We start from the raw sequence: 12,083 nt of genomic DNA, 5'->3' as shown, positions 1-12,083 counted from the left end.
GCAGTGACATCTAGTGGGCAAGCAGACCGTCTACAAGACAAAGTGTACGTGCATTGTGGACCCGCCTAAAGGCGCATATTACTATCGCTTTCTTTAAATAACAAAAAAAATATTGCGCCATTGACTTTAGACCAGGTTTTTGTTGGTCAATGGCACAGTCTATTTCAGTTTCCTCAAAATAGCAACGCGCCAACAATGTGCCTGAACACACCTCGTTCACAGACCAGCAGCCCATGGGCAAACAAATGGGCACAAATGCATTTGCTATTTAAAAAATATGGCGCAGGATGTGAAAATGATAACTGCGTCAGATTGAAACTAGCAAAAAACACTTGCGTCGCGCCTGGCGCTGCATTGCGCAAAGTGTATGACAGGGTCCATTATCTTACTCCAAACTGTAAGAGCAAAATTCTAGAGTTCAATTATATTTTGAAGGCAGTCCATCAGTGAATAAATGTTTTGGTCGTTTCTTTTGAAAGGACTCCTATCTTTTAGTACAAAACTGAATATTTAGACTGATTATGTGCTTAACAGACATCATACAAGCAGATATAAAAATGTCATACAATTATGTTTCATCTCACAGTACGTTCAATCATGCAACAACAAACAATCTCGTTGACAGTTCTGGAATCCATTAGTTAAAAAAAACTGGTGTGAAAACAATCTTAACAGCCGACCATACTTAGGTGACAGTGACATCTAGTGCTTGAAAGTGGAAACATTTAAATTCAAACTTGTATCTAATTTGTATCTAGGTCATTGGATAAAGGTTAAACCTCTATGGTACGCATTATGTTCTAACCATGACATTTTTTTTTCAAATAAGTTATTATTTCATGAAATAGCTTTAACCATACAAATCAAAAAAGATTTTTGAAAAAAAAAATGGTACACTGTTAGACCTTACCGTTTTTTTTTTACAGTAAAATACTGGCAACACCGTTGCCAGTAATTTACTGTTAATTGTACAGTTCTTTACTGTAATATACAGTTTGTTACTGTAAATTGCACTAGATTAAAACTTGAGTTAAAACTAATTTCACTTGCAGAAACCGACTGCCTTAAATTGACCAACTGTCATTTAAATGTATTAACTAAAATGTGTAATGCATTAATAATGTGAGAAAAGAGTTAAGAACTTTCATTAGAAACCACTAAAAAAGTACATAAAAAGATTTCCACTGGAGCAGCAACTACACAATCACCGCCTGTTAAATAAAGCAACATGCAGCATTTCATCAACATTAATAGATCTTCTGCTGGACTGAAGCACAGGCTCTACTCTTCAGCTCAATGGTGACCCAAAAAACTACATTTTACAGTTAACAACTGGCAACAGTGTTGCCAGTATAAACCTGTTTTATAACTTACAGTTTATTACTGTTAAAATACTATTCGTGGGTGTGTCTTTTTATCTCACACTGTTAACCCTTTCAACCCCACAGGAAAATCCACACTACAAGTAACATTGATAAGATAATTAAGTGAATATGTAAGTGATTGTTGAGCATTAGTGATGAACATCTGCTGTTAACGAGCAGAATCACTGAAGGAAAGAGGAACATAAGAACAGAAAATAGAGAAACACAAGAACTACAACTGACTTCTAGCAATTACACATTATTACACGTATTTGTAACCAGTATGACTTTATTTCTGTCATACATCTACTGAAGTTGTTATTGAGATGTTTAATTGAAAATGTTTGATATGAAGTTACCATTATAGAGATCAGTGTTTGCTTTATTTGGGTTGCTGATGCTACAACATTAGATCTTCACTTGCTGCTTAAGCTGCATTTTAGCAAGTCACATTTGTACACACACACACAATTTGTGAATGATTGTGGTTATAGTCAGTATGATAACAAAATCATATAGCCTGTCCATTCACTAAGAAGTTAATTCTCACTCCTTCAGAGTTTAATTCTCAATCAAAAGCGTTTTATTACCACCACTGTGAAACCACAACAATTACTAATTTTATTTTTAACACATGCATAACCAAAAATAACAGAGCTACACTGTCTTTTTGAAACACAGAGATATCACAAATCAGAACATGCATCTCAACAATGGTGGGAATATTTTTTATTATTATTATTATTCATGCAGCAGTGCATGCTGGGAGTTTTATACTATCCTGGAACCCAGCATGCATTGCGACATGAAACTTTTGATCGTCACCATTGTTGAGATTCATACGCTGATTGTTGATGTTTGTGTGTGCCTAAGTCAAGCAGTAGTTAATACAATTTTAATGCACTATATGATTTCAACATTCTTCAGAAGAGCTGATTACAGAAATATTGCTGAATTTCATGTTGTAGACTATCAGATATATGATATTATACCCATAAATTCATAGCTTACACACAAAAAAAGAGCAGAAACTCACTCATGGATGATTAGGACATCACAAAACCACAAAATCCTGATCAACTTCCTCTTGACTTTTTATTGCAGTAACAAATGTGCTTTATAAACTCACTGTCACAGCAGCCAAAGAGATATGATTGATAGAAGTTTTCCAGTCAAGGTACAAGACACCAACTAAAGCAAATACTGATCTCCATCATGGTGACAACCAACTTTATTATTAACTAAATCCCTGTACATTCTCAACAATAACTTTTGTACATGTATGGAAGAAATAATGTTAAACTGGTTTCACACTCAGTGTGGCTGGAAGTCAGTCGTAGTTCTTATGTTTCTCTTTTTTCTGTTCTTGTTTCTCTGTCCTTCAGGGATTCTGCTTATCAGGTGTTCATCAGTGTCTCAATTCACTCACTTCTTTTCATTCAAGTGGACTATATTAGTGAACTAATGTAGGGAATAGGGAATGAGAGTATAGAGTGTGATTGGGAACACAGCCTCTGAGTGTCACAGTATATTCCTGTAGGTATATTCCTGTATATTACTGTTTTAATGGAAAATGGTATGATATTGTAATAATTGGGTCTTTTTCTACAGTAAGGGCTAACAGTGTACTTAGGGAAACGTTGCCAAATGGCAATGCTGTACCACAATGGAAAATGAGTAGATTTTCTATAAAATTATGATTTTATTTTCTATTTAATTGCACATTTCTTTTAGAAATTGATAGATGTGTATACTTGGAACTCATGCAAACCAAAAATAACTAGATCCCTAACATTTAATTCCTATATCATTCACAATCATTTGGCTAACTCATCCTCACTCTTAACATGGAAGAGCTAACGCTGCACTGTTCCTATTGTCATTTCCGTAAAATATTGCTGTATTCATTTTCTGAAATGAAGAAATCAATTTGTTATTTATACATACATACAAGGTTAACATAGTGAAATACAAAAGTTATAAAGAATACAGTACATTTTTATTATGTATATCTTATAAGATATGAAGATTTTCAATAATTTATACACTATATTTACTTATTTTAACAAAAGAAATCAAACAATTTGTGAATGCAAAGATATTCAATGACTCAGCAAAACTAATGGCAAGGCAAGGCTCAATATGCTAATGCATAAATATGCTAATGAATGAATAAATAACCGCAGAACATAGACAGATCATATAGAGCCACAATATATAAAAAAGGTCAGTGGTCTACAGTAGGACAGAAGAAGAAAATAAACAACAACAACAAAAGCACAAAAGCAGATGACACAGAAATATGAGACTTTCAGGATAAAACTGTCACTCGATTGAGTATGTTGAAGTATTGAGTCATCAAAACACAATCTCACCCACATCGCAACATTGTGACGTCCCAGATCCGGCCTACACCTGGCACATGTGGAAAGGTGATCTGGCCCACATGCAGAGTGGAATGTCGGCCCTTGGGTGGCTCACTCATGTTTGCCAGATCTGGGCCACAAGCAGGCCAAAGCAATGCCACATGTCAGCCACGAGCAAATAAATAAACCAGAACTGGACCTTATCTGAGCCAAAAAACCTGTGCATATTAAATATGGAGTCATCTCAATAGCCTCAGCCTCAATAAGACTGTTAACAAGCAGAATCATCGAAGGAAAGAAGAGAACAGAAAAAGAGACGAACAGAAACACAAGGAAAAAAGAGATGTTGTCATGATTCTGCCTTAGTGTCCTTGATTTTCCCTGGTTGTAGGGCAGGATCATGACAGAATCATGTTTTGTGTACAAGTGCATGGCCAATTGTTTGGGCCATGTGCTTGTGTTGTCTCGTTATGTAACCCCGCCCCCTTGTTATCCTCGTCTTGTGATTATTGTCTAGTCAGTTTCACCTGTCCTTGTCATTAGTGTTCCTTATATAATCCTTATATAATCCTCATGTGTCTGTTGTCCTGTGCTGGTTCATTGTTTGATGTTACTGTTGAATACCTTGTGAGAGTCTTGTCTAGTAAGTGCCTTATCCTGTTCCTGTTGTTGGTTTATTGTCAAGTTTGTCTAGTGTGTTTCAAGTATAGTCATCCCTTGTCAGTCTTGCCCTCGTTTTACCCCCTCGTGGGTTTTTGGTTTCCCCTATTTTTTGTTGTAAATAAACCTTGTTTGAGTTCATACTGTCTGCGATTGGGTTCATCCTTCCACTTCATAACAGATGTGTTAAAAATGACACATGTGTCAGTTTTAACACATGTAGTGAGTGTGCTCAGAGACAACACGTTGCGTCAAATTTAACACAATAAATGTGCAAGTCATTTTAACACACAAATTGTGTCACTTTAAAAATAAAGCGAAAGGGGCAGATGTAAAAATATTAACCATTTAATCAATAGTCGAGTACAGAATGCATGTGCACACAGAAGTACAAGACAATGTTTCAAGCTCAATGACTGGACAGACTCAATGTACTGTACATTATTCACGCTTCAACCCCTGATTGATAATGCTGTTTTTGGGAAAAGTTCATGAAGAGATAACAGCTAACCGAGTTTGTACTTTGAATTTAATTAAATGTAGCAACTGACAAAATATCGTATATAAATAACTTTTATTTACACTGGCCTGTTTGTTTGAGAACATAGCAAACACTGCATACCATTCACAGTGATGGTGAGTGTCGGCGCACTCATGTGTCGATGTTAACACGTTGCGTAGATTTTAACACATGTAGTGTGTGTGCTCAGGGACAAAACATGTGTAGATTTTATGTGCGGTTATCTATAACAATTTTGTGAAACTGTTATATTATGCTATCCAGCACTGCAGAATGACTTCTTAAAAAAAAAAAAGTTTTTCGTAAAGTTTTGAGCTGCAGCAGAAACTAGTCAAACACAGACATCAATAATCAGCGTATGAATCACAACAATGGTGACAAACAAAAAGCTTCATGTCGCAATGCATGCTGGGAGTCATGGATGAGTTTTGTACTATGGTGGCATTGCAGCATGCAGCTTTTCATTGGTCACCATTGTTGAGATTCATGTGCTGATTCTTGTTGCACTGTGTATTTATAAACACATTTTAAGATATGTGCAACATGCTAATCTTGCTAAACCTTTTAAGAGTCATTTTTTTAGATATTTAACTCTTATTAAGCTTAATAAACTTACATGGTGATAATGTTACCATCTGATCATGTTTGTCTCATAAATATTTCTGCTAAAGAGTGAGGGGTCAAGAGCCCAAATAAAGCTGACACAAATCACGATTCTGGTGACTTCAAATAAAACATTCAATGAATCGTCAACACACAAACCTGTTAATTCTCAATAAGAGCTTGTGTAGAGTCTTACAGAAATAAAGTCAATCTGGTTATTAATAACAAGTGAAAGCAGCATTTGAAAAAAGACATTGAAAAAGAGGCATGATGTGATCGGCTGCCAAAAAACACCTGTTAATCTTTCAGTTTTTATGAATTAAGATTTTATTTATTTATTTCAATGTATTGTTTTATTTATTTTAGAGCATTTTATGGGATACCATATAAAATATACCTGTATATATTTTTTTCATAAACACAAACTGTCCTCTACCCATTGTGTGTTAAAAATCAACATGTGTCAAAATACCATCAACACATGCTGTGTGTTGTTTTTTAACATCTCTTTTTAGAGTGTATCACCCTATGCTCATACACTTGTGTGATAGAATCTAGATCTTATTACTAACCAGATTGATAGACGTCTGAGCAGAGTCATCTGAAGTATCACCGGAAGTGTACATGGTCTGGATTCGGTCTAAAATCTCCTCCCTGTTTTGCTTCCTTTCTTCACCCTCTTCTAGAACTCACAACACACCCGTTGCTCCTTATGCTGAACTCGGTTTCTTCTGGTCTCCAATAAAATACAACATCCAACCTCACTGGCCTCTCATTCCTGTATAGGTAAGTTGGTCTGGACGCAGATTTTATCATTGTGGACAGATAAAGATGAATATACAGAAGAGAGATATCTGTTAATCTTTCCTTTGGTAAATTAGATATGATCTAATGACCAACAGTTGTCTGATAAGTTAGCCAGAAAGACTAGTTAGTCGCAATCATTTTCAATGATTCAATGGTACAATTATTCCTTATATAATTACACATGGAACAATTTTAAAGTATATTCGCAATATGTGTCTAATAGCTCAGTTTTCTGACATTGTGTGAATGATGACAGAGATAATTATTTGAGAAATCTTTGACAAAGCATGAGAGAAACAGTCTAGAAGACTCCAACAGTGTTCTTGAAATGGTCCCAATCAACCTGAATTCACCATATAAAGAAGGTGATGAAAAATCATAATTTCTGTCATTCTTTTGCATTCATCAAGTATTTACTGCAGTCTCACTTCTTTTTTAGACTTCAAAACAGAGAAAGTTTGTTTTGTTATTAGGGACACAATAACCTTTTGAAATAGTAATAGTACTCAATTTGATTTTCAAATGGAAGAGGGAACAACTCACAACTTGGTTTTTACAAGCTGGTGGAAAACTAAGGTCTGTTTCCATGACCAAAAGGAAAAGCAGTGCAAAATACTTTACAAACAGAACATTTCCATGTTGGAACGAAATTTGGATGGACTGTAAAGATTTGAATGCGTCTTGTCAACATTTATTTAGTTGGCATTTGCATTGGTGTGCAAGTAGTCCAAACACCCAAGAACTACGGCGAACCTCACTTGTAACTCATTTTCTGTGTCATTCTGCTATGACTTATTGTTTAGGGTACTAAGAATATGGATAAGACAGAGGAAGCCGCATTGGATGACTTGGAAACGGTGGAATATCTGGAGGACTTGGAGGCTATAGAAGCTTTGGAAGCCTTTGAGGGTCTTGAATCTGCTCCACCCTATCCAGGTCCTCCAGTCGAATACGGAGGAAAAAATGTGTGCCATATCCCAGGTTACCACTCATCTCCATATCCCAATATTAATATGGGATACAGCTCGTACCCAGAGCCCGGAGCCAATCCAAACTATCAGGGAGGTATGTTTCTTCTGATAAACGACTTTAATAGGTTGCATGCACATTCATTTCTTAAAAGTACTGGAACGATGTAAAAAGCCTATAAATATATAATATGATGAAAGACAATGGTAACACATTATTCAAAAATACAATTTAGAATTTTTTTTCTTTGGTAATATAATCAAACTACTTTTAGTTTGCTTTTGACCTAGCTCGTTTATCACATTGAATAGAATAGTACCATATTTATATATAAAAATACAAAGAGAAATAAATGAACATGAACTGCATTAAAAATGATATTACGTAAGAGTTTCCCAAACAGGGGTTTGTGAAGGAACTGCAAGGCTTTTGTGTGTTTAATGAAAAGCTAATAATTCAATAAATCGTAAACAAATAAAATATTTTAAAAATAATAGAAATTATATAGCAAAAATTTGTTTGAAATAAAAAAAGCCCACCATAGATATGGTTAAATTAATTACTGATTGATAATTTAAATAACTGGTCTAAAAGGGTTGTCTCTATTCTCTTAATGAGCAATGGGTGTGTTTTGGGCGTAACGTGCAATAGACCAATCAGAGTCTCATCTCCCATTCCCTTTAAAAGCCAGTTGTGCTCGCGCCTTGGCGGATTCGCTATTTACATGGCGGAATTTGCAAGCGGAAAAAACTGAACGCGTCTCCAGAGAGGAAACGGATCTGCTCGTGCGCGAGTTAAAGCGCGCAAGCAGACCATCTACGGGACAAGCCGGATTCCACCGTATCTTTATGTACACAATAATAATCTTTTACATTCTAATCCTTTTATGTTTAATATTTGCCATGTTTGTGTGATACTGCACGTCCCTGTGTGTGTAATAAGCAGAGTACTTAGAATAAGCAATAAGCAGAGAATAAGCATGTTGTGGACCCGCCTATAGTCGCATATTACTAATGCGCTTTTTAAATAACAAAACAAATATTGCGCCATTGACTTAAGACCAGGTTTCATTTGGTCAATGGCGCAGTCTATTTAAGTTTCCTCAAAATAGCAACGCGCCAACAATGTGACTAAACACACCTCGTTCTCAGACCAGCACACCCATGGGCGCACAGATGGGCACAAATGCATTTTCTATTTATACCACGTGGTGCAGGACGTGAAAATGATAACTGCGTTGGGCTGAAACTATAGCGAAACAGACTTGCGTCGCGCCTGGCGCTGCATTGCGCAGAGTGTATGATAGGGCCCTAAGATTTCCATGTAATTATAACCACCTGACTAGTGTTTGGTATGTGTGTGAAGTTTCGCAAAACTAGAAGACTTTGCGTTTTTAGAAAGGAAAATTTAAAACATAAAAAATAATCAATACATTATCAATGATTATTAATAATATGTGATCATTTTAAAAAAGTAACTGTAGTCTGATTACGAGTATTTTAAACCATAATATAATATAATATAATAACAAGACCTTAATTTTTACGCAATCTTACTCAGTTTCTATCCAACATTGGCGCTATAAATAAAGGTGACTTGGAAACCACAAGTTGATCAAATTATACAGAGCATGACAACTGCGGTTTATTATGGTAATACTTTTTAAGATAAAATAAAGGAAAATATACAATCTACTGCCAGTGACAGCTTTAATATCTTCTTCTAAAGGTCCACATCAAGGGATATACCCTCAACTTAACAGTAAGTTGCCGTTTTTAACTATCAAACGATAGAAAAGCTCCAAATGACGTTACTATATTGGCATTAACAATCTTTTAATCACAGTAACTATATTTTTTTATGTTTTTCTAGGTCCAAACCCTGGGATGTACCCTCAAGCTACCAGTAAGTTACAGTTATCAATGATCAATCTCAAACAGTTATTTCAGATAATCTTCCAAATGACTCAATATTATTATATCTAGTGTAAATCATTGGTATTAGTCCAATAGCACCCTTTTAAAATCGTTTTAAAGGTCCAAACCCTGGGATCCTAGAACTTCAAGTAAGTTTCAGTTTTAAAATATCAATCTCAGACAACTTAAATCATTTTAAAAATTTTTAATCTTTGAATGATTATCGAGGTATGTTTGACAAGAAAATACTATTTCAATCTTTCTACTTCAATACTTTGTTCAATTCAATGTGACACTTGTTATTCAATGTGATACTTGATACATTGAATTACAAGAAACGGCAAGTATCACATTTAATTTCAAGTATCACATTGAATTACATGTGATATTCAATGTGATACTTGAAATTCAATGTGACAGTTACAATTCAACGTGACAGTTACAATTCAACGTGATACTTGCCGTTTCTTCGCAATTATTTGTGAAATTCACAAGCATTTTATGAGTGAAAATTGTTTCAAAGTTAATTTGAAAAAGTCATGTGTGGTATATATTCAACTTGACACCTCCAAACACCAAAAGCCCTTCCACTGCAACAATATGGCAATGTTACCATTTAAGTTGTTCGATTGTCAATGACTAGTCGTAGAGGATCGTTTATTGCGTTTGTGTGCATTACAGCCGTAACAACCACAGTGATGATGCCTAGCCTGCGTGAACTGCCTGGCCAGACCACGTGCCCTCACTGTAAGCACCAGGTGATCACTATAACAGATCACTATTCCGGACTCATGACCTGGATGGCCTGCGGCTGCCTTGCCCTCGTTGGGTAAGATTCAACCTTCTTACTCCTTGATCATTTCATAGAACTTACTACACCTCTTTTAAAAAATTAAGCTTCATTTTTGGCAATGATTGTTCCGTGAAGAACCTTTAACATCCATGGAGCCATTCCATTCCACAAAAAAGTTCTTTAGATGTTTAAAGCGGTTCTTTTAAGAACCTTTGGGGAACCACAAATGGTTCTTCTATCGCATCACTCCTTTTGGAACCTTTATTTTTAAGAGTGTATTAGTCTCCCTTATTAGTTAAAATAGGCTTGTTAAAAGTTTCAATATCAACGGGACACCATAAAACACTTGTTGTACATCATATCCTTTTGGCTTGAAGAACAGAGACATAGCAACTACAGACTTAGACGATTGATTGATTGATTGATTGATTGATTGATTGATTGATTGGTTGATTGGTTGATTGGTTGATTGGTTGATTGGTTGATTGGTTGATTGGTTGATTGATTGATTGATTGATTGATTGATTGTCATGTCTGTTTTTGCAGGTGCTGGCCGTGCTGTCTAGCACCTTTCTGGATGGATTCTTGTAAAGATGTTGAGCATCGCTGCCCCAACTGCAACAACATCTTGTCTTTCTACAAGCGCATGTGATCTGGATGCAAACATGTCCCTCTTACTCTTTGAATTTAATGGGATCTAATGGGTATAAGAAAAAGGGATATGTCAGAATTTTATTTCACAGTAGTTTCCAGCCTGTGTGAAATTTAATTCCGGCAAAAGTCCCTAAAAAAGTGATTTCAAAGAATGAAATGTATCGCTTAACTGAATGTAAAAGCTACAATGTTCAATTTGTATAAAATATTTATTAAGATGTTTACAAATAGTAATATTGTATGAAATATAATATTTAATAACCGCTAGAACTCTGCGTGTAATTGTAGATCACAGTTGTCTTTTAGCGTTTTGTCATTTTAATGTATCTTAAGTATGAACTTTTAAAGTTAATAAGTGAACTAACAGCTTTGATGTCAGTCTGATGTTAGGGTTAATGTTATAAATGTAACATTAGATGTACACACAGTAATTATTTTGCATGATATCGCTATGTCAACCCAGTTGTACTAATCTTCACCTCTCAGCCTCAACCTTTCAATTAGCCTCTCTACATGAAGGGTTTCAGCGCTAACAACTGTTATTATCATTTTAATAAAAGTAAGGTTATTAGATGGCTTGAAGAAATCTAGCTAAATACAGCGAGGTCTTCTTAAGAACGAGTGAACCTTATTGAATCCAACTGCAATATTCAACAGTAATTTAGTTGATTATGACCTGCACTTAATTGCATGTTGTTTGGATTCCTGTAATTGAGACTCTTCCCCAGAGATTTACAGGGCAGCCTGATTGAGTCATTTGATTAAACTGAAATGAGTATACACAATTTTAATTTACATTCATTCAGAAATTAATAAATGTTTCTGAAGCCAATTTCAAGGGACAAGAGAGGCTGAAATGATATGTATAAAAAATTGTTTTTTAAGCTCTGTGTAATTTTGGAATAACAAACATTTCAATAAGGATAAATATGTAAACATTAATATTTTTTTTTACACAATTTGCTCTGTAAATAATAAAATCAGTGAAGCATAATCATGCCATTAATCTGTACTCTGCATGTTTGTTTGATATTTAATTTATTTATTTTCTTTATTTTTTTTAGCAATATAGTATCTGTAATAATTCTACATTATTCAGTATATTAGAAAAAACCATAACTGTTTGTCTGCAATCTTTTCAAGAACCAATAGATGGCGTAGTAAGCTTTTCCAAAAGCAAGTCCCTCTGTTGCACACAGATGGGAAACAGTCAGATGGTTACCATTCAATTTTTTTTTTTTTTACTTATAATTCTATTTTTAATTAGTAAATACATTATGAATGGATAAATGCACTTACATGAAAAAAATGTAAATGTTGCTTTGGCAACTAACTAGTGTTTAAGTTGTACTAAAGTACTAAAATGACTAAAACAAAAATAAAAAAGACAAAATGCACGCACCAAAATTACTAAACTTTAATGAAACTTAA

The 12,083-nt window shown here is 34.8% G+C and overlaps 1 protein-coding gene across 3 annotated transcripts; it reads left to right on the top strand.

The window, feature by feature from the left end:
• The first annotated feature begins 4,321 nt into the window (after nt 1-4,321).
• Nucleotides 4,322-11,662, top strand: LOC307008619 (lipopolysaccharide-induced tumor necrosis factor-alpha factor homolog). Of its 3 annotated transcripts, XM_079631586.1 has the most exons (7): nt 4,322-4,373; nt 6,200-6,299; nt 7,124-7,385; nt 9,018-9,050; nt 9,162-9,194; nt 9,887-10,034; nt 10,545-11,662. In XM_079631586.1, exons 3-7 carry the CDS (start codon nt 7,136-7,138, stop codon nt 10,648-10,650), a joined length of 570 nt encoding a protein of 189 aa, XP_079487712.1. In that variant the 5' UTR covers nt 4,322-4,373; nt 6,200-6,299; nt 7,124-7,135; the 3' UTR covers nt 10,651-11,662. The 3 variants fall into 3 exon arrangements, with proteins under 3 accessions (XP_079487712.1, XP_079487714.1, XP_079487713.1); XM_079631587.1 differs by lacking the exon at nt 4,322-4,373 and having other exon boundaries at nt 6,223-6,299; nt 7,133-7,385; XM_079631588.1 differs by lacking the exons at nt 4,322-4,373; nt 9,018-9,050 and having other exon boundaries at nt 6,199-6,299.
• Nucleotides 11,663-12,083: the final 421 nt, after the last annotated feature.

The sequence above is a fragment of the Phoxinus phoxinus genome, assembly GCF_949152265.1.
Source record: "Phoxinus phoxinus genome assembly, chromosome: 1".
In the NCBI taxonomy this organism is placed as follows: Eukaryota; Metazoa; Chordata; class Actinopteri; order Cypriniformes; family Leuciscidae; genus Phoxinus; species Phoxinus phoxinus.
This window is presented reverse-complemented; position numbering and strand designations above follow the sequence as displayed.

Bases quoted from the DNA above. Each gene is read 5' to 3' on its own strand.
- LOC307008619 (XM_079631586.1), top strand. From the start codon at position 7,136: ATGGATAAGACAGAGGAAGCCGCATTGGATGACTTGGAAACGGTGGAA. The intron at 7,386-9,017 runs GTATGTTTCTTC...CTTCTTCTAAAG, and splicing joins CAATCCAAACTATCAGGGAG to GTCCACATCAAGGGATATAC. The intron at 10,035-10,544 runs GTAAGATTCAAC...CTGTTTTTGCAG, and splicing joins GGCTGCCTTGCCCTCGTTGG to GTGCTGGCCGTGCTGTCTAG.